The 23,549-nt window shown below is 35.7% G+C and overlaps 1 protein-coding gene across 1 annotated transcript; it reads right to left on the minus strand.

Moving 5' to 3' along the window:
- Positions 1-2,193: 2,193 nt before the first annotated feature.
- On the minus strand, positions 2,194-14,396 carry LOC106052404 (major royal jelly protein 5-like). The gene is made up of 3 exons (XM_056042698.1): positions 14,125-14,396; positions 7,362-8,385; positions 2,194-2,736 (listed from the first exon to the last, which is right to left on the minus strand). Exons 1-3 carry the CDS (start codon positions 14,150-14,152, stop codon positions 2,472-2,474), a joined length of 1,317 nt encoding a protein of 438 aa, XP_055898673.1. The 5' UTR covers positions 14,153-14,396; the 3' UTR covers positions 2,194-2,471.
- Positions 14,397-23,549: the final 9,153 nt, after the last annotated feature.

Genomic DNA, 23,549 nt, shown 5'->3' on the forward strand with positions numbered 1-23,549 from the left:
TACTGGACGTTTTGCTTTTCTTGATTTATATAGATATATAATCTTAAAAAGTAACATAAATCCTGTACACTTTTTGAAACCCCATCACGCCATAGTTGCTAGGCCACTGATTTGATTATAGCATGCACTATTAATACGTTTGATTGTTACATTCAACTTCTTGTCGCTGATTTGATTGTAGCATGGACTATTGTAACGTTTGATTGTGGGCCTGCCAGTAGCTTACCTTGCTTATGTACATTGCTAACAATCTTGGGCCTACAAGTAGCTTACCTTGCTTATGCACATTGCTAACAGTCTTGGGCCTACCAGTAGCTTACCTTGCTTATGTACATTGCTAACAATCTTGGGCCTACCAGTAGCTTACCTTGCTTATGTACATTGCTAACAATCTTGGGCCTACCAGTAGCTTACCTTGCTTATGTACATTGCTAACAATCTTGGGCCTACCAGTAGCTTACCTTGCTTATGTACATTGCTAACAATCTTGGGCCTACCAGTAGCTTACCTTGCTTATGTACATTGCTAACAATCTTGGGCCTACCAGAAGCTTACCTTCCTTATGTACATTGCTAACAATCTTGGGCCTACCAATAGCTTACCTTGCTTATGTACATTGCTAACAATCTTGGGCCTACCAGTAGCTTACCTTGCTTATGCACATTGCTAACAATCTTGGGCCTACCTGTAGCTTACCTTGCTTATGCACATTGCTAACAGTCTTGGGCCTACCAGTAGCTTACCTTGCTTATGTACATTGCTAACAATCTTGGGCCTACCAGTAGCTTACCTTGCTTATGTACATTGCTAACAATCTTGGGCCTACCAGTAGCTTACCTTGCTTATGTACATTGCTAACAATCTTGGGCCTACCAGTAGCTTACCTTGCTTATGTACATTGCTAACAATCTTGGGCCTACCAGTAGCTTACCTTGCTTATGTACATTGCTAACAATCTTGGGCCTACCAGAAGCTTACCTTCCTTATGTACATTGCTAACAATCTTGGGCCTACCAATAGCTTACCTTGCTTATGTACATTGCTAACAATCTTGGGCCTACCAGTAGCTTACCTTGCTTATGTACATTGCTAACAATCTTGGGCCTACCAGTAGCTTACCTTGCTTATGTACATTGCTAACAATCTTGGGCCTACCTGTGGCTTACCTTGCTTATGTACATTGCTAACAATCTTGGGCCTACAAGTAGCTTACCTTGCTTATGCACATTGCTAACAATCTTGGGCCTACCAGTAGCTTACCTTGCTTATGCACATTGCTAACAATCTTGGGCCTACCAGTAGCTTACCTTGCTTATGTACATTGCTAACAATCTTGGGCCTACCAGTAGCTTACCTTGCTTATGCACATTGCTAACAATCTTGGGCCTACCAGTAGCTTACTTTGCTTATGTACATTGCTAACAATCTAATTTCATTGATAAACACACAGTAGGCTCAAAGTGCTTTAAAAAACAAGAGCTGCTTATATTACTGACATACATATATATAAATATTTTAATCTATTATCAAAATTTGTTCCCTTATTTAAATGTGACAAAATCCATCCAAACCATTCATAAACAGTAGAACAGCACTCTGCTTTAGAGTTTGTATACTAGATATTTATTAGAATGAATCTAAGGACAGAAACAACAGCACGCTAGGACAAGAACAAATGAAGGTAGAGACAGTTGTACTTCCACGACTCCCATCAACAAAACAGTCTAGATGGTGTCTAGATTTATCATTGATTGACATCATCAAAGTTTAGAAGTTTGATCAAACTCGAGGAAAAAAAAAGTATAATTACAAAGCTTATATCAACTCTGTCTGTCTGTCTGGTAAAAAGTTTGTACACTTTTTTTTCTCCCACACCCAATTTCGGATCAAGTTGAAATTTTGCACACTTTTTTTCCCTTGTACCTGACAAAACAACAATCAATGAAAAAACAACAATTAGTTCATTGGAAATAAATTATTTTGTTTAGTATTGAACAAGGGAAAGAAATCGTACTTGACAAGATGTGGTGGCATCTGTGTCTATGGGTGGCATAAGTTGAATTAGTCCCCTTAAGGCGCTTGCACCCTGAGTGAACATTTTTTAAAGTACTTAAAACCGAATCACGGTAAATGCACATAGACGCCCCCTTCTCTCCCCCCCGCCCATTTTTCCCAACTGGTCCAGACAGCACATTGAGAAAACTAAAAGCATGAGATATTAATTGGTACAAATATTTCTAATCGCCCAAATGTATTATTGTTAGTCTAGATTTATTACACGTTTAATCACATGACTGATCCAAACTAATTGATACAATTGCACCTAATAAACGTTTTGCTTTTCTTTAAAAAATATTTTTAATGTTTTTCTTGTTTTTATGATTAATATATAGATTTAGCTTGTACAGATATTTACACTAGGTATCATAATTTGAGGTTCTGCCAATTGTTAGGTATAGGCAGTCTCTATTTTAGGATTTTAGTAGATAAGGGAGATCATCTACAAAAACACGGCATATTCGAAAGTTAGCTCCCTTGGCCCCAGTGAAATCCATATTTCCGTTGAGGTACTCTGGAGCGCGGTTAGAAACAAACCACAAGTAGCCGTTAGTGTCCAGCTTCATGCTGTCCACCCAGCGGAAGAGGTTATCATCTTGGGCCAGGAGGCTTTGCGTTGCCATGGTGACATTGCTTTCCGTGCTTCCCTGCGTTTCCATATCCTTGGTGATGGGCCACCTATATACCAAGGTAATGGAAATATAAGTATGTTTATAAACATCATTATAGCATTATAAAAACATTCTCTTATCAGCTATATCTAGTTAATCTCTGATGTTCTGTTGACTGTCTTCATAGTTTTCCTATAGTTTTATTTTAATGAAATGTCTACCAATTTTAAAACAATTTCAATTTAATAATAATAAAAATTGATATCGAGCAAGGATGCATGGATTGACATAATAAAGGTCTAGGAGACAAAGGTCTGGGAGACCTTGGGTCTAGGAGACAAAGGTCTGGGAGACAAAGGTCTGGGAGACCTTGGGTCTAGGAGACAAAGGTCTAGGAGACAAAGGTCTAGGAGACAAAGGTCTGGGAGACCTTGGGTCTAGGAGACAAAGGTCTAGGAGACAAAGGTCTGGGAGACCTTGGGTCTAGGAGACAAAGGTCTGGGAGACAAAGGTATAGGCCTCGACACTAAAATCAGACTGATGTACTCCCACATTCTTATATACTTGCGAATTTTGGACACTGACTGCAGAGAGGAAGATCTTAGCAATGGAATGGAGAAGATCCCAGGTGTCTAATACAAACGAAGTGATTAGAAACAGGACTGGTAAAGCGATTGGACCCCACGATGACCTGCTAACTACTGTCAAATAACGGAAACTAAAACTCTATGGCCATATCACAAGGTCCTCAGAGTTCGCAAAGAACTTCCTTCAGGGAACAGAAAAAAGAAGAAGAGGTGTTCAGAGAAAGCAATGAAAAGACAACATAAAAGAATAAAAAGACAAGAGCGGAATGGAGAAACAGATCTTGTGTGGTCTAGGAAAAACAGACCTTGTGTGGTCTAGGAGAAACAGATCTTGTGTGGTCTAGGAAAAACAGACCTTGTGTGGTCTAGGAGAAACAGATCTTGTGTTGTCTAGGAGAAACAGATCTTGTGTGGTCTAGGAATAACAGATCTTGTATGGTCTAGGAGAAACAGATCTTGTGTGGTCTAACAGACGAAGGGGTAGGTGAGGGTGAAGCTGCTAATGACAAGGGAAACCACCAATATAACCTTAATCTTACATCCCTTGTAATACAACATATTATCTCCCTTGCCATAGTGTACCTTAAATGTGGCTTTAAATTTTGAAATTTAGAAAAATGATTGGGTTAATTAGATCTAGAATCTAGATAGTTACTGATCCTATTAAAATTTGGTGCGTAACAAACCTAATGAATAAGCAAAGAAATAGACTGGATGTAGCCACTAGAGGAGACTTTCGCCTTGCTTTGGCTAATTAAAAGCTTGAAATTTCTAATATCGTCAGACTACAGGAGGCACAAGGTTTCCAATAGCCTATTTTCATTTTGTAGTGTATTCAGAAATAATAATGTTTATATTATAAATAATACTTAAGTTACAATTAAACCTAAAAACAGTAGGCCCTAATATTCAATAATTTAAAAAGGGACTATTCCTAAGATTTTAAAGAAAGTCATGTCAATGAGATTAATTTTTGTGTGTAATCACTGCACATTATTTGACATAGTTTTTTGTATAATGATAATAATAACAATGTCTTCGATTCCGAAGATTAAGGCTGAGTGCAGTGTTTCACATAACTAAGCAAACCCAGTTGTAACCTGCATATTTCCCCGAATTAAGTGCAGACAAAGCCGTTGTCCGCTAGCGGTCTATTTAAATTTTCTTTCCGTCTTTTGCGCCTGTCTTCAAATACGAAAAGGGGGCTGTAGGTAGCCCTAAAAAAAGGTTGAAGACCACTGTGCTAGAGCACCATAATGACGAATGTCTTCTAGTGCGTTCTAAGTAAGCCATTGTACAATACTTCACGACATTTAGTGACGGTACGTTTGGTTCAAACCTGTGTTTGACTGGGAGACAAAATGTCAATAACAGTGTTAGAGTAAATCCCATTTTCATTTTCTATGCCAATGTGTCTGTCATCGTCAGAGCCAATGTGTCTGTCATCGTCAGAGTCAATGTGTCTGTCATCGTCAGAGTCAATGTGTCTGTCATCGTCAGAGCCAATGTGTCTGTCATCGTCAGAGTCAATGTGTCTGTCATCGTCAGAGTCAATGTGTCTGTCATCGTCAGAGTCAATGTGACTGTCATCGTCAGAGTCAATGTGACTGTCATCGTCAGTCAATGTGACTGTCATCGTCAGAGTCAATGTGTCTGTCATCGTCAGAGTCAATGTGTCTGTCATCGTCAGAGTCAATGTGTCTGTCATCGTCAGAGTCAATGTGACTGTCATCGTCAGAGTCAATGTGACTGTCATCGTCAGAGTCAATGTGACTGTCTTCGTCAGAGTCAATGTGACTGTCATCGTCAGAGTCAATGTGACTGTCTTCGTCAGAGTCAATGTGACTGTCTTCGTCAGAGTCAATGTGACTGTCCTTTCAATAGCAAAATGGCTGACTCTAACTGTGTCAATGTCATTGTCTATGTTATATTCATACCATTTTATTGTCGATGTCAGGTGTCTTTGTTAGTGTCAGTCTTGGACAGCATCAAAGGTAGTTGCATTGTCATCGCTACATATTAATGTCAACATCAATCCAGTTGATATTTTCAATGTAAATGTCCATGTCAAAGTGAATGTCTTTGTTAGTGCTGTCTTTGTCCTTGTCAATGCTGTCTTTGTCAGTCAGTGCCGATAAAACTGTATCGGTATTTGTCAATGTGAAAGTCGTTTTAGTGCTGACATTGTCGGTGTCAATGTGACCGTTTCTATCAGTGTCAATGTCAATGAATTTGAAATAATTTTCCCTAGGTGTCTTAAAAAGTTTAAATAATAACGTTATTTGTGTTTATTGGTTATCTTACTAAGTAAATGTGTTGTGTTTAGTGGTCATCTTACTTAGTAAATGTGGTGTGTTTAGTGGTCATCTTACTAAGTAAATGTGTTGTGTTTAGTGGTCATCTTACTAAGTAAATGTGTTGTGTTTAGTGGTCATCTCACTTAGTAAATGTGTTGTGTTTAGTAGTCATCTCACTTAGTAAATGTGTTGTGTTTATTGGTTATCTTACTAAGTAAATGTGTTGTGTTTAGTGGTCATCTTACTAAGTAAATGTGTTGTGTTTAGTGGTCATCTCACTTAGTAAATGTGTTGTGTTTAGTGGTCATCTCACTTAGTAAATGTGTTGTGTTTAGTGGTCAGCTTACTTAGTAAATGTGTTGGGTTTAGTGGTCATCTTACTTAGTAAATGTGTTGTGTTTAGTGGTCATCTCACTTAGTAAATGTGTTGTGTTTAGTGGTCAGCTTACTTAGTAAATGTGTTGGGTTTAGTGGTCATCTTACTTAGAAAATGTGTTGTGTTTAGTGGTCAGCTTACTTAGTAAATGTGTTGGGTTTAGTGGTCATCTTACTTAGTAAATGTGTTGTGTTTAGTGGTCATCTCACTTAGTAAATGTGTTGTGTTTAGTGGTCATCTCACTTAGTAAATGTGTTGTGTTTAGTGGTCAGCTTACTTAGTAAATGTGTTGGGTTTAGTGGTCATCTTACTTAGAAAATGTGTTGTGTTTAGTGGTCAGCTTACTTAGTAAATGTGTTGGGTTTAGTGGTCATCTTACTTAGAAAATTTGTTGTGTTTAGCGGTCATCTCCTTTAGTAAATGTGTTGCGTTTAGGGGTCATCTCACTTAGTAAAAGTGTTGCGTTTAGTTGTCATTTTACTTAGTAAAAGTGTTGCGTTTAGTGGTCAGCTTACTTAGTAAATCTCTTGGGTTTAGTGGTCATCTTACTTTGCAAATGTGTTTCGTTTAGCAGTCATCTCACTTAGAAAATCTTACTGGAACCTAAACCTTCTAGCTACTTTTCACTTAGACTACCTGAATTTTCAACAAAACCAACATTAGTTACTCAATGTGACATTAGGGTCCAATCACTGGTGGAAACAAAAAGGACTTATGCGAATCTTTCTTTTGAACAGAAGTAAATCTCTATAAATAGTGCTAGGAATAAAACGATCACGTTTTGGACGACTATGCAGGCTCTGGGGAATAAAATGGTTTTAATAGACATATTATAATTTTTTTTTAAATGAATAATTTTATTTTATAGATCATTTTTTATAGATCATTTTTTTTATATAGATTATTTATGTCTAAACTATTTGTTTGTGGGAGTTTTATTTTAAATGCAATCAGTTTATTGCCTTTTACTCGTTATCTGGTTATTGTTGATTGGTTTATAAATAATTTGTTTATTTGTAATTAATATCTGTAAAATTATTTTATTGGCAATTCCGTTATTCGTTATAAGAATACCTGTAATGAGTTTATTCGATATACTTTTATTTGTAATTAGTTCTTTGGAGATTAAACGCAAACGCGACATAGCATCTAGATCATTGGTATTTTCTTTAAATTGAACATTAGTCGTAATTAACTTGTGGGTAATTCGTTTATTTCGTTGTTTATTACTAAAGCTAGTACACTGAAATGTACAGTAAGTAAACTTATATATGACTCACATTTTTTAGATAAAACTTTTGCTTCTTTGTTCTATGCATCGATCTATTTTTATTTTTCATCTCAATTAATGAAAGTTTTACTGTAATGCAGTATAATTGTAAAAAAAAAAAGGCTACCAGACCGATAAAATAAAAATTAAAAAAAATGAGACCTGAACAATGCATTCAGTCCACCAGCTCCATAATAAATGTTAGTTTTGCCTGACGCCATGCCATCAGAGTTGGACACCTTGTTCCCGACAAGCCGCAAGTCCGGGGCGAAATCCCCGCTGTTGTTGCGCAATACGGAAGTCGGAATCTGATAAAACTTTCTACTTCCCACAGCACTGTAATACACAAAATTGTACTCGCGGTCGATAGCAATCCCGTCCACGGGAACATCCATAGTGTAATTGACTCCGTTGATCATAAACACCCGATCAGCATCCGTCTTCATGGAGACGTCCCGGAAAGCCCAGGTCTGGTTGGTCTGTACATCGAAAACGATGATCTGCGCGTTTCCGGTGTCTGTGATGTACACGTACTTGACCTCCGTGGAGTTCACGGTCACGTAATCCAGGACAAGGTCGTTCACCATGTTGGTGTGTCTCGGCACAACCGCTTCCGGAAAGCTATGGCTGCGGAGTAGGGCGCCCTTGTTGTTAAGGTCGAGAACGACGAGTTTCGGCGGGCAAGGCGCTTGAGCGTTTGGGTTGCGCCCTATTCTACCTACATCCACTACGTACATGTAGCCAGTGTTGGGGTCAGTGAAGGAAGCGAAAGGAAATTGCAAGTTGCTGCATATGCCGATCTCATTTCTACCGAAGCTAGGAAACGGCTGGAGAACGGGTTTTCCCTGAACGCTGACCACTTTGTTCAATCCTGAGGGCACAGCGACGGACAGTCTGATCACCGTGACATAAATGTCACCGTTGTAGATGTCAATGCTGGAGAGCAGATTCTGCTTAGCATCGAACCATCCTCTCTCCGTGTAGTAGTCTTTGACCCAGCTGAAGCGCCAGTCATAGTCCAGAGAGACCCACTCATGAATTACTTCTACTTTAGGAAGCTGAGAAGGATTAAGAAGGAGCCTAGAGTTGAGTGGTGTGTCGGTAACAGGTAGTGCACCGATTGTTACCAATGTCAACAGAGTCGGTAATAGTATTTTGGCAGTCGCTGGGCTTGTCATTCTGTAAGCTGAAATATTTATATTGTAATTATGAGCTTCAAACTTATTCCTGTCTTTCTTTAAATTAATTAAATTGTAGATCTAAGTCATCAGTTACTTTATTTATGGATTCATTGAAATACACAAAGAACAAGTTAAACATAAAAAATACTTTTTAAAAACAAAGCTAATATTAAGTGTAATTGTATCAATTAGTTTGGATCACTCTTATAATTACACGCATGGCTGACCTAGACATATAAATCTGTGCGATAGAAATAATTTTACCCCTTTTCAAGATACCTAACAAAATAATTAATTAATAATAGTTAATTAACGAATTGTTTTTTTAGCGGCCCCCGTAAGGGGGAAAAAGCCGATATTAGGTTTGTGCAAAATGTCCGTCTGTCCGTCTGTCACACTCAGATCTCGAAAACTAGAAGAGATATGAAAAATATTATTTCATCATTAAATGCGGCTTGAAAAGTTTAGGTGCAACGGCTACTTTTGGTTTTCTAAAAGCAAACCGTTTAATTTATAAAATTAATTATGCAAGCGATTTTTTCATAAAAATACACCAATTCTAAAACAATTACGTAAATGTAAGGGAGGCAATGTTACAATATGCTAACAAAGATGAACATTTTCTGTGTATTTTCAGTATCACTAAGTCAAATATATTTTAAAAATGTACAGGAAATGTTTACAACAAATATAAATAATAGTTAAAGATGTTTTTTCTGGTCAACTAGCTGCTAAAATTAAAAGAAAACATTTATGTTTGTTTATAAAGGCTAATAATGCATTTTGTATGTAAATATCACGCACATTTTTTTAAATGGACTTTTTATGCAGCGATTTTCGTGCAGTAGAAAACGTCGCTACATGACCAGGTGCTAAACCAATTCCTTAAACTTTTTAAAAAAATCAGATTTTATTTATTTTTTGTTTAGTTCCCCATCCGAATAAAAGAAGATTATTTTTGTGCGTTTTGTCTGTTGATCGGTCTGTCCGTCACGATTAGATTACAAAAACTAGAACTCTAAAAGCTATTGAAAATCTGATTTACACTTTAATGTTCCTCCCGTAACATCTCAATAGTTTTAAGTATCTAAAAATTGATTGTTCCGGATTTTTTTGTGCAAAACTAATCAACCCCAACAAATGTTTGTTTGCTCTTCTAATTTATATTACATTCAATTTCCATGCTTAAACGTTGCAAAAACACATTATCAATAATATGTTGTTCCGTTTTTTATGTAAATTGCATATTAATGCTAAATCAAAATCTCTATACTGACTTATATTTCATTAAGTGTAAAAATGTTCCGGATATTGTTTTATAAAACATGAATTATGCCTAATGATTGTTTGAAATCGCGTAATTTACTAATATTACACTTATATTATTTGACAATGCGTCACTATAATTTGGTTATCAATATCAAATTGTTCCGTATTTTCATCTTTAAACAAATTTTAAAAATATCGACAATAGTTTTTTCAGGGCTTTAAAAAAAAGTAATTTACTAGAATTGATTACTGAAAATTACTTTTTAGACATTTAATTTTTTTGCTAAAACATAACATAGAAGTTTTGTAATCGATAAAGAAAGTTCCGGATTTTGTTTCTTACAAATCGTCGCCAGAAATTTCCGAATTTATTTAAAAATCTACTAACGCCAAATAATTGTTTGAACTCCCTCTTCTAATTAATAAACAAATAATCTTCTCATTTACGAAATAATGTTTTTACGGATTTTTATGAAAAATATTTTAACTCACTACTCTCTTACAGTACATTTAACTTTCTACCTAAAACATTAAAAAATCTAATTATCGTTAATATTATGTTCCGATTTTTAAGGAAAACAGAATCCAAACACCAAAGTAAGGTATGAAAATCTCTCCACATGGCTGTAGTACATCTAATTTTTTTACGAGACCATCCAAAAAATTTAATTAACGGTATTTCATTTATCTAGAATTCTCTTTTTCTTTTACTATTTATACAAACATCTGGAACAATCTATTATATAAACTTTTCAATTGTGTTCATACCTAAAAATTATTGCGATGTTTTGAAACGTAGAATAAAGGTTAATCAATTTTTAATAACTTTTAGTTGTTGTTTTTTTTATATCAAGATGACGGACAGACCGACTGACAGACAAAACGCAAAAACAATGCGGCTTTGATCCTTTTTAAATAAATTCTATTAGAACTCAGTGCACCAATGTCTATGAACCCTCGTTAAATATCTCGTGTGAATAAAGACATTTTTTTTGGTACCGGTACTAGCCTATTGTGAGGTAATGGATTTTTTTTTCTTTGACGTCATATGAATGGACTCTTTAAATGTAATGTTAAAAGAACGCACTCGATGCACCAATGTCTATTAACCCTCGAAAAATTGCTTGTATTAATGAAAACATATTTTAGTCTAACTAAGCCGTGTGACGTAGTGTGTTTTTTTTCCTTTGACGTCATATGGAAGGAATTCTTTAAAAGAAATGCTAAAAGAACGCACTCGGTGCACCAATGTCTATGAACACTCGATAAATGGCTCGTAATGATGAAGGCGATTTTTATTCTAGCTAGGCCGTGTGACGTAGTGTTTTTTTTTCCTTTGACGTCATATGGAATGAATTCTTTAAATGAAATGCTTAAAGAACGCACTCGGTGCACCAAAGTCAATGAACACTCGATAAATGGCTCGTATCGATGAAGGCGATTTTTAGTCTAGCTAGGCCGTGTGACGTAGTGTTTTTTTTTTCCTTTGACGTAATATGGAATTAATTCTTCAAATGAAATGAAAAAAGAACTCGGTATAGTAATGTTTATTAAGCCTCGTTATGTGACTCGCGTTTAAAAAAGGAATGATATCTTGATTTAGATCTAATCTAGATTTTTTAAACTAGATCTAGATTTTTATTACAGTATATCTAGATATGGATTTATATTCTAATTAAAATTATTTTAGAGTCTATATCTAGAATTTCTAGATCTAGTTTAGACTAAAATAGACTAGATTAAGATGTAGAATTTCAATTTCTAAACTTAAAGTGTAAAAAAGTGTAGATTTTCATTTCCAATCGTTTTGATCAATATTGTAATGTTTTAATATACTAAAACTAATCAATTTTTTACTTAATTTAAATTTAAATTTACGTCAAATGAATCTTTGAAACATTATTACTTTTGACCATCGGATGGCTGCCTGGTCGTGCGGTTTGCGCGCTGGACTGTCGTTCAGATTTATGGATGGTCCAGGGTTCAAACCCTGCCCGCTCCCATCCCCCGTCGTCCTGCGGGAGGTTTGGACTAGGAAGTAATTATCTTCAACTCTGAAGGAACATCCGAAACATGTAAAACATTTTACAACAAAATTAAATCACCAAATATTATTTGCAAATATGCAGATCCGACAGGGATCCGACTTCGACGGGGGCCGCCTTTGAGTTTGTGTAATACAAACTCTCTTTGTAATCTTGTTAAATTTATTCTTGTATTGTCAGGTAAAATAAATAATTGTGCAAAATTTGCTTTTTACTATACAGACAGACAGAGTGTGTGTTTACGTAAACCTAAAAAAACAATCTCTAACAGTACTACTTAGTTAGTTAGTTACTTAGTTAAGTTTTAGCAAAAGAATCTTTTTTTTTAAAAAGTTTCTTCTCTAACACAATTTTGTTAGAAACCAACATTACAATTCTAGAAAACAAAACCCACAAGTGTGAACTAATTGAAGTGTTGTTATAACGTTGTCAATCCGTTCGTAAGTCTGTCCTACATAAGACAAAAAGTATTTTTTGTAAGCTACTATGTCAAACTATTCTCCGATGACAAAAATAGCCAGCCCACTGTGTTTCGTATTAATTCCTCCAGCTCCAACCCCTTAATCCTAAGAGAGCACAATGTCGTCTGTAAATCATATTTCAAGGCCAGATTGGGCTTGGTTCATTTGATCGTACATGAGCACGCAAGCTGGGACTATGATAAACCTGCAATGGTATAAACTGTTTTTTTTAAAAGCTTGAGGCTATCAGATGGCAATGTTGTTGTCTTTTTTAAAACGAGGCTTCAAAATTTATTTTGAAAAAATCATAATAGAAAATATAAAAAGTGTTTGAGTATTTCCATACACAAACAAAGAACAACAAACAATTATACAGAACTCTTGTTTAGAAGAGTACCAAAGGACTGGAAAGAAGCTAATGTCACCCCCCTATTTAAAAAAGGAGAAAAATCTGACCCAGGAAACTACAGACCAGTATCACTTACCAGCATCACATGTAAAATCCTAGAACACATAATATGTAGCAACATCATAAACCACTTAGACAAACATAATGTCCTCACACCATACCAACATGGCTTTAGGAAATATAGATCATGTGAAACACAACTAATAGGACTAATTGATGATTTTTCAAAAGGTTTAGATAATAGTGAACAAATAGATGCTATCTTACTAGATTTTTCTAAGGCTTTTGACAAAGTTCACCACCATAGTTTGCTTAAAAAATTAAAATATTTCGGCATTAATGGTCCACTGCATCAGTGGATTAAAGACTTTCTGATAGGGAGAGAACAAACTGTAATAATAAATGGCTCTAAATCAACACCGATAACAGTAAACTCAGGTGTACCTCAAGGAACAGTCTTGGGTCCACTACTATTTTTAATTTACATAAATGATTTACCAAATTGCATTAGTTCAGGAACAAAAGTCAGATTATTTGCAGACGATTGCATAATATATAGAACAATAAAAACAACACAAGACACAGATATTTTACAAAGAGAATTAGATGAATTACAGAAATGGGAATCAAATTGGAGCATGTCTTTCCACCCAGAAAAATGTCAGTTGTTAAGAGTAACAAAAAAACTAAAACAAATTAATTCCACTTATCTTATTCATGGCAAACCAGTAACACAGACTAAAAACGCAAAATACCTAGGTGTTATAATAAATGAAAAACTGTCATGGAATCCACATATTGATGAAACTACAAAAAAATCAAACAAAGCATTAGGATTTATTAAAAGAAATTTCTATAAATCAAATAAGAACATAAAACTAAAATGTTATTTAACCTTGGTTAGGCCAATAATAGAATATGCATCCTCTGTTTGGGACCCCTCAACTCAAGAAAACATTAAGAAACTAGAACAGACACAAAATAGAGCAGTGCGATTCATAACAAACGAATATTCACATTTGACTAGAGTAACACCTTTAGTAAAATCACTAAATTTAGAAAGCCTTCAGGACAGAAGGCTCAAAAGTAAAGTAGCAATCATACATAAAACACTGAACCATAATCTTCAAATACAAAAACAAAATTTAATAAAATACTCTGAAAGACACAAAGATAAAGGCACATTCCTCGTCCCATATGCTAGGACAAATTTGTACAAATACTCCTTCTTCCCTAGTGCTATTAGAGCATGGAATGGGTTGCCTGAGCTAGCCAGGAAAACCAGTGACTTGGCAGAATTTAAGTCATTGGTTAATATGCATGACTAAATGCATGACGCGTAGGACGTAATCATCTTCTTTTTTGAAGTAACGTCTGTATTATATAAGATAAGATAAGAAGATGTAAATTACTTCTGTGTTTTGTAGCTAAAAAATGCAATAGCCATTTTATAACCAAAATCAAAGCTTGAAAAATAAAACTTCAAACACATTTTACAAGGGCGTCAGACATATAAACACGGACACACGTACACACATCAATGTAAAACTACTTATTTACCTTTAAAGTTTAAATGACTGGAGTACATGTTATCAAAGTATCACTAAATATATCCTTCAGCATGGTCTTATGTAACAAAGTACTTGTGTATCAGCGTGCTACCATGACCGCGTTCCTACAGACTTATTTGGTACATTGCTTTAAAGCCAAGACTTAGATATTTTCTGTTTACTTTAGTACCAGGATCACGGTGACATTTTTCTTTATCAGTAGATTTCACCTGTCACACAACTTTTGTAAGCTCATATATTTGTGTACTGAAATCAATCTTACTTGATCCAACGCAATACTGTTACTAGTTTTTTATTTTAAGACACTAGACCAAGGCATCTAATATTTATCTGGTAGAGTTGGCTGTATATACTAGATCTATGCTGGAATAGCATCACGATGTGTAAACAAACTTGGTTGTCAATAGAGATAAGTCAAAGAGACCACGTGATTAAAACTAACTATTCAAGCGATGTTCATGTATGTATGTTTTGATTGAGGCAAGTCAAGGCTATCTGGTTCAAAATTTGTTTTAAAGTAAGTTCCCCTTTCAGACCTTGCAATCCATGGAACAGATAATGTAAAGGTAATCTGTGGCCGACTGTGGTCATCTGTGGCCGACTGTGGTCATCCGTGGCCAACGGTTAACGAGGATCTCTTGCTCAAAACATTATTTATGATATAATAATTTAGTTAGAGTTGTCACTTTTTAATCCACCATGTCTCACATATATCATCAGACAATTTTTTAAAAAATCACTTTAAGCCCAGGTGTTGTAATCACCATTCCTTTCTGTGAGGGCTGACATCAGTCTCTTCTCATATTTACACATTCTACTGCAAGTCATATATACTCTATACTATTAGTGTATACTGTAGCCAGGTATCTGTACAGTTGTTAACATCACATTAGTACACAGCTAGTTGATTTTTAACATTTTATTACATTTGAGACAACTCACAATCAAGCAATAGTTATGGACAATCTTATCAATATTTGTATTAATGGAACGGCTCCTTCTGTCTCTAGAGATAATGGTGGCATCCAATTCTCGAACTTTGTATTGGTGTGAATGTTAGGTATTATCTTTTTAAACAAAACTCTATTGAATAGGGTATTACCATAGTTTATAGTTCCGTTGATATTTGCTTACTTGCTAAAAGATACTACACTACATACACTTTGATAGAACCAGAGGATAGATCCCAGCTAACAGATACTCAACACTAGATAGATAGAAGATAGATATAGCTAATAAAGGCACATAGACTTTGATGGAACAGAAAATAGATAGTAGCTAATACATACTCAACACTACACAGACTTTGATGGAACCAGAAGATAGATACTGGGATTACTAGCTAAAACATACTCAACATTACATAGACTTTGATCTAACTAGAAGATAGATACTAGCTAATACATACTCAACATTACATAGACTTTGATCTAACTAGAAGATAGATACTAGCTAATACATACTCAACATTACATAGACTTTGTTGGAATCTGAAGATAGATACTAGCTAATAGATACTCAACACTACTAGCTAATAAAAGCGCAACACTACATAGGCTTTGATAGAACCACAAGATAGATATTAACCAATACATACTCAACACTACATAGACTTAATGGAGCCATGAGATACAAAGAGTCAGTAACTCCCAGAGCGAAAATAATACCTATTGCTGATGCAGGAATATGCACTCCCTTGAATTTATGCAAAGCAGTCATTAACCTTTAACTTGACCTCCGGTCTCAGACAGGTCACGGGTTGTCCGTCCATCGATCTGCTAAATGCAGCATTAACCTTATGGCCTTCAGGGGCGTAACGTTTCTGCATTTTTAATGAAACAGATTTTTTATGCTTGGGAAGGGGGGTTAAACTCCGAAAACAGGTTCAATCTATACGAGTTATGTTAAACTTAGATGTGTTTGTTAGTTTTTTATTCTCTCTCTCTTTCTCTCCCTATATTTATCTCTCTCTCTCTCTCTCTCTCTCTTGCTTTCATGAGTTCTAGGCTAAGCAAGAAGTAGTTCTTATCTTATCTTACAAACTAAGACGTTTACGTCCTACGCATATAAGACTTGAACTGTTGATATATATCGCTGATAAAAGAATTGGCCACTTGGGAAAACTCTAGTTAACCATTTCGATTTTTCAAAGAAAACAAATAAATGTAAATTTGGCTTGACTAGACTTAGTAAAAAAATCAAGAAACAAAAAACAACAACAACAAGGCTTAGTCAGCCATAGTGTTCCGAAATTATAGGGTAACAGAATAAATGTAAAGTTGCTTCAATTTTATTGAAAAAATATTTAAGCTTTACTAATATTTTTGTTTTACGTAAATCTAATTTAGATTACATCTAGATTTTAAATTTAGAAGGAGATGAAGATCTTGACTAGATCTTAAGTGTTCTAAATTTTTAGAAGTCTGGGTATAGTATTAGATCTAGATGTCCATATAATGATAATATCAGTATATAATTATATATAATTTAAGTATAAATATATATTATTTATTCTTATTATAGTATTTTATATTATATATATATATATATATATATATATATATATATATATATATATATATATATACATATTATATTATATTATATTATATTATTATATTATCATATATATATATTATATTATTTATACCAAGTGACATTGAGACGCTTTGCCATTGGTCGATTCGTCAGACTAAAAAGAAATGTTCTTCAGAACCAAAATGGTAATTTGTGTTTGTTTTCTCGTAACAGGGGACGCTGAAATCATATAATAGCTCTTAGATTTACTGCTTCGCCCAATCTGGTCAATTAAACAGAAATACAATTGATTGGTCGGAGATTTAGGTCAAACACTCAATAAAATATGGCTGGACCAGGCATAGGCTAAATTGATTTTAGTTCATTGCAACAACTAAAAAAACTAAAAAATGGCTTACCAATGGCTTAAATCACCCTGTATGAATATAACAAAATAACAGTGGACGACACAGGTCAGCTTTAATTACCTTGTACGAAAAATAAAAAAAGGTTCAGGGTAATCTTGCTGGTCAGCACTCCTAACAGGTCAACGCCCGGCATAATTATTGTAGTGGATTATTTGTAGGGGTTGGAGCACTGGCGGATCCAGGAGGGGGGGCGGTAGAGGCGATTGCCCCCCCCCCCAAGACCGCCTAGCTGTCAAGAGAAAGGCCTCAATATGTCTGTTTTTGTGGATTTTTTTTAAAAATTATATTTCGAATAATTTGTTTAATCTAAATATGTGGGGTATCTTTATCTTTTCAAGAAACAAATCGGTTGTATTTGCAATGTATAAAGGGCCTGTAAATTCATATTAGAACATTTCAAGAAAAACATTTTCAAAAAGTCCTTTATGAATAGGATGAGTAATGAGCTGTAGATGTCAGGAGAATGCGTTTCTGCTGTGAAAAATGCAAGAAAACGATTTTTCACCTAATGTTGAGAAACTGTTTTTTTTTTTTAATTCCAATATATATATATATCAATATGCTGTACGCGAGTTTATGCTTAGGGGCGTTACTGCAGGCACGCCGCTGCATATTGTGCAATGTGTGCATTGCACGCAGGCTACCCAATGTAAGGGGGCGGCCAAATCATTGTTCCAATATTCCAAGGTTACCTTTATTTTTTTCATTTTTAGTTGGATAAAAAAAATTACTCAAATATTTTAATATTTTATAGAAATTCTAGTTATTCCATTATCTTTTCAGATCTATTAAAATAAACGATATTCGTACATAAGAAGATATTTTGGAAACTTTTAATAAGAAAAATGGGGCGACGCTCGAGGAATTCCCACGGGTTTTTCCATTGTCGCCTTATCATTTCTGACCTTGAATTTTCTCGGGTTGTCTGTAATATTTGTTTCGAAAGACACTTACAGAAGAAATGCAGCCAAAACCTTTTTTTTTTACTACATATAAATATTGTTGTTTAGTCGAATACCCCTCCCTGTAAGTAGATCTAGTAATTAAAAACACAATGTTAAAAACATTTTCACTTTTATGTTAAACGGCTGTTAGTTAAGCGTAGAATATTTTTGGGTCATTATCAATGTAGATCTACATTAAGTTACAGGCTACTAGTTGTTTGGAGCATCAAGCCAACGACCGACCTACAACAAAAAGGGGGGGGGGGTGGTGGCGAAAAAATGTTTTTTTCATTGTAGTTATTAAAATTAATGACCAATGTTTACAAACTAAAATATCCCAAGTAAGAGACGTCGTTTCATCTTCTAATAAGACCTTGTCAAATGTAGACCTTTTTTGGGAGAGCCGCATGCAACAATATGGGTTAAAACTTTTTTGAAGAAACCATTTCAAAAGTCTCAGCTAGTGTTATTCTTCTGGAGACTTCTTATCTGAGATTGGTCGAATTATTCCGACTATTGCACTTCATTATAGTGACGATTTTTGTATGAAATAAAGGTCCGCGACAGAGACGTCTTACTTAGCACAAAGATGATCTTAAAAAAGATCACGCCTATTACAGACGTCCGTATGCTATATGTATATATATACATAGAACTCCCTCGAATACTATTGACCAGGACTGCCTCTTTATATTTTTTTTTACTAGAATGAAAAGTGCGTTCCAAAGAAAAAACTCATTGATATTTGGCTTTTTTATATTCTTTGTCTTATTATGAGAAAAAGATGGTGTACACGCCAGGAGAAAGCATTTCTGAAGATGAAAACGCCAGAATACACTTAGCGCTGTGCCTGGTGACGAATGGTCAATTCTATGTACAGAAAGAACTTTGTACAACACTTACACAATATGTGGGCAACACAATTTCCGAGAAACTGTTAAAAACAAAGGACTAGTTTTAGTGAAATGTCATGATGTACTTTTGGATTCTAAACATAGTGTTAAAGTACTATAAGTGAAGAATGTCACTTCAATATTGTGTTATAATTATGACTTTGGATTCTAAACATAGTGTTAAAGTACTATAAGTGAAGAATGTCACTTCAATATTGTGTTATAATTATGACTAAGTTTCCTTTCTTGTTCATGCTTAGAAATACTCATGAACCTCACTGTGGGTGCCTAGATCGCTCGCCTAGGTCCATAGCTTCTAAGGGGGCTTGAACGATAATTTTGTCATGTAGGTATCGACTGTTTTAAGAATAACTAAAATAACTAAAAAAGACGACATTACAGGTACAAAAGGAATAAATGTTTAGTGTCATATTAATTCTGAAAAGTCACGAACATAATGCAGAAGAATATTTTAAAATTAAAACAAGGTTACAAAAGACAGTTTGTGTGGAAACACAAACTCAAAATCGGCCCCCGAAGTAAAATGTTTTACATAATTCGGATAATAATAATAATAATAATAATAATCTTTATTATCCGTAAGGAAATTTGTCTTACAATTTGTGCATTACACCAAACAAAAAACATTATAACTATAAGAAACCAAAGTGTACATTCACACCAGACTCACTCATAATTTACATGTGACAAAGTTTATACCAGATTGTTCTTATTTAATGATTTGATTGCCAGGGGAACAAAAGAGTGTTTGTGTCTGTTTGTCTTTGCTATCGGTGTCTTGTATCTCTTTTGTGATGGTAAAATCACAAAATCCTGACAGAGTTGAAGATAGTTTACTTCCTAGTCCAAACCTCCCGCAGGACGACGGGGGATGGGAGCAGGCAGTGTTTGAACCTTCGATCGTCGATAAATCCAAACGACAGTCCAGCGCGCAAACCGCATGACCAGTGGTCCACCCAGGTAGGCTTCAATATTTTCAGAAAGAACATCTGAATGAAATTATATCAAAGACAAATGAGAGATAAGAATGGAGAAAGGTTAACAGATCTTGTGTAGTGCCCCAACCGTCCCGCAGATCAAAGGATACGTGAAAGTGAATGTAAAGTTAGATGTGAACCTGGCCTAACTAGTTTGTGGTTTATAGGGCAGATGATGTAAAGTTCATCTGTTTTTGTGGCCTACGGTTAACGAGGGTGTCATGTTGCCAGCACAACGACCAACCTCCTTTGCTTTTCCCTACTAATGTCAGGTACCCATTAGAGCTGGGTAGACTCAGAAGTTGAAAATCCCAGTCTTCACCAGGATTCGAACCCGGGACCCTCGGTTCGAACTAAATAAGTTATTTGTTTGGAAAAGGCTCAATCTCATATTCGAATCCTCAAAAAAAAAAAAAAAAAAAAATTTCCGCTATATAGAAAAATTTTTTACGAAAATGTTATTTATAAGATTACTATTCGTCTTAAATTAGGTCTAACATATAATGCATACTAATTAGCTTTTTCTTATAAAAAACTGCTTGCATAATTGATTTAAAAAATTAGAATTTTCGCTTTCAGGAAAAAAAAAAAGTAGCCGTTGCATCAGAACTTTGAATGGTCTAAAATATTATGAAGTCGGATTTTCAATATCTCTTCTAGTTTACGAGATCTAAACGGGACGGACGGACAGACGGACAGACGGACAGACATTTCGCACAAAACTAATAGCGTCTTTTCCCCTTTCGGGGGCCGCTAAAAATTGACTTGAAAAGAAAACTACAATAGATGCAGCGCATTAAAGAATGCATGATTTTGAAAAGCAGCCTTAGCAATCCTTTATAGAATGAATTATTATCGGCAATGTCTCGCATTGAAAGGATCCGCAAAAGTTTTATTTGAGGCAAACACAAAAATGGTCTACAAAGATGAATTTGAATAATTGGGCGCATTAAATTTTTTTTTTCAAAGAAAAAAAAGGGTTGGGCGCCATTTTTTTAATTTCGCACGCAGGCGGCCACAACCATCGCGACGGCCCTGGGCGTTAGGGTTAGGGTTTGGAAAAAAATCGACCCCCCCCACTCCAAAGTTCTGGATCCGCTTAGTGGGTTGGGGCGGGGGTGGGACTTAAAAAGGGGGGGGGGAGAAACATGTCTTCCATCCACTGGCTCAAGTCGTCTGACACGTGCACTTAAATGGATACGTCTGACATAAAAAGACAGCAGACGACCAAACAATGGCCACACTAAGCCAACACTCCTGCACACTGCAGGGAAACGAAGTCAATCATGTTCTGGTCGATACCAATTAGGATAAGTTCACGTGTAATAGCTCTCTTAATGAGCGCCTTATCTCAAGGCCGGCTCATAGAATTGTGAAGCCGATATGACAAGGAAAAAAAAACGCTGTTTCAATTTAATGAGAACAGAGCTGTAACAGCATGTTTCAAAGATTTAATTAATTTCACTTTCAAACTGATAAATATGGCAATGTCTTTTATTTCGAAGATTAAGAATGAGTGCAGTGTTTCACATAACTATGCAAACCCAGATGAGACTTGTATATATTCCCAGATCCATCTGATGCACTTAAAGCGGATGTCTGCCGGGTGTCAATTTAAGTTTTCTTTACTTCTTCTCTACCTGTCTTCTACACTGGCTTTTCTTTGAACCTCAAAGGTGTGTCCTGCAGCCTACGAGAGACCTCTAAAACTGCCTCTTTCAAAAGCGATCTGCTGCCAGCTACTCTCCTCTATGCCAGAGAAAACAACATGGCGCCTGAGTTGATCTTTAAGTGCAAGTTTGTTATGCTGTTCTCTTTTAAGCTCGCCAAAAGAGATCGCCTAAAGCATGAGGTCGTCTCCCATCCATGATAGGAGTCTAACCCAGTGCACCTATTGAATGGTAAGTAGTGCTTCTATACTTTCCACACCGGCCTCCAGCAGAACATTGTTATCTGTAAAGTAGTCCTTCCAGCGTATGCCCATTTTTGAGCGAAGACACCTTAAATGGAGCTTTAGATACCTTCTGTAGAGCACCCAGGTCTCAGAGCCATACAAAAGTGTGTTGAGAAGCACTGCTTTATAAACATTGATTTTTGTTGACCTATTGTGACGTACTCTCAACTGGAGGTGACCAAACGCGCTGTTGGCCTTAGCAAGACGCTTGTCTATTTCTCTAGATAGTGATGCCTCATTGGACACTGTGTACGTAAAGTGGTCGACAATAGTAAGGAAGTGGCATTCACTTTGATTTAAGGAGCTGGTTTAGTTCCGGGGACTTCTGAAGCATGATCTCTTTTTTTTTTTAAGTTGATAGACAGACCAAACAAGGCAGCAGTCTTAGCAGACTCGTGGGCGACGAGAAGGGCGCAGTCATCTACATAGAGCAGCTCAGCAGCAGTCATCCTTTTTGTTACCTTTTAGTCCAGGAGAGCAGACGCCGTATTGTTAAGTACGTTGTCGTAGGTGCGGAACTTGATTTCGAGGTACTCATGCAGGCGTTGCTTCATTTTATGATCAAACATTGTTTATATTATACAATGTTTTACAGGCCTGGTCAAGTGTTAATCGCTCTGGACTGTCGTCATCAGGGTCTCCTGTTCAACCACTGCCCGCCGCCATCGCCCCGTTGTCCTGCTGGAGGTTTGGGCTAGGATGTAATAATCTTCAATTCTGAAGGAACATCCGTAAACATGGAAACAAACAAACAAACAAACAAAAACAAAAAACAACACTTAAACGTCTCGTCAATGTGTATCACGCGCTATACACATTATACCACACACTCGAGCTTAATCTACTACACACTCGAGCTTAATCTACTACACACTCGAGTTTAATTTACTACACACTCGAGCTTAATTTACTACACACTCGAGCTTAATTTACTACACACTCGAGTTTAATTTACTACACACTCGAGTTTAATCTACTACACACTCGAGCTTAATTTACTACACACTCGAGTTTAATTTACTACACACTCGAGTTTAATCTACTACACACTCGAGCTTAATTTACTACACACTCGAGTTTAATTTACTACACACTCGAGTTTAATTTACTACACACTCCAGCTTAATTTACTACACACTCGAGCTTAATTTACTACACACTCGAGTTTAATCTACTACACACTCGAGCTTAATTTACTACACACTCGAGTTTAATTTACTACACACTCGAGTTTAATCTACTACACACTCGAGCTTAATTTACTACACACTCGAGTTTAATTTACTACACACTCGAGTTTAATTTACTACACACTCCAGCTTAATTTACTACACACTCGAGCTTAATCTACTACACACTCTAGCTTAATTTACTACACACTCCAGCTTAATTTACTACACACTCGAGCTTAATTTACTACACACTCGAGTTTAATTTACTACACACTCGAGTTTAATTTACTACACACTCGAGTTTAATTTACTACACACTCGAGCTTAATTTACTACACACTCGAGCTTAATTTACTACACACTCGAGCTTAATTTACTACACACTCGAGTTTAATTTACTACACACTCGAGCTTAATTTACTACACACTCGAGTTTAATTTACTACACACTCGAGTTTAATTTACTACACACTCGAGTTTAATCTACTACACACTCGAGCTTAATTTA

The sequence above is a fragment of the Biomphalaria glabrata genome, chromosome 9, assembly GCF_947242115.1.
Source record: "Biomphalaria glabrata chromosome 9, xgBioGlab47.1, whole genome shotgun sequence".
NCBI lineage: Eukaryota > Metazoa > Mollusca > Gastropoda > Planorbidae > Biomphalaria > Biomphalaria glabrata.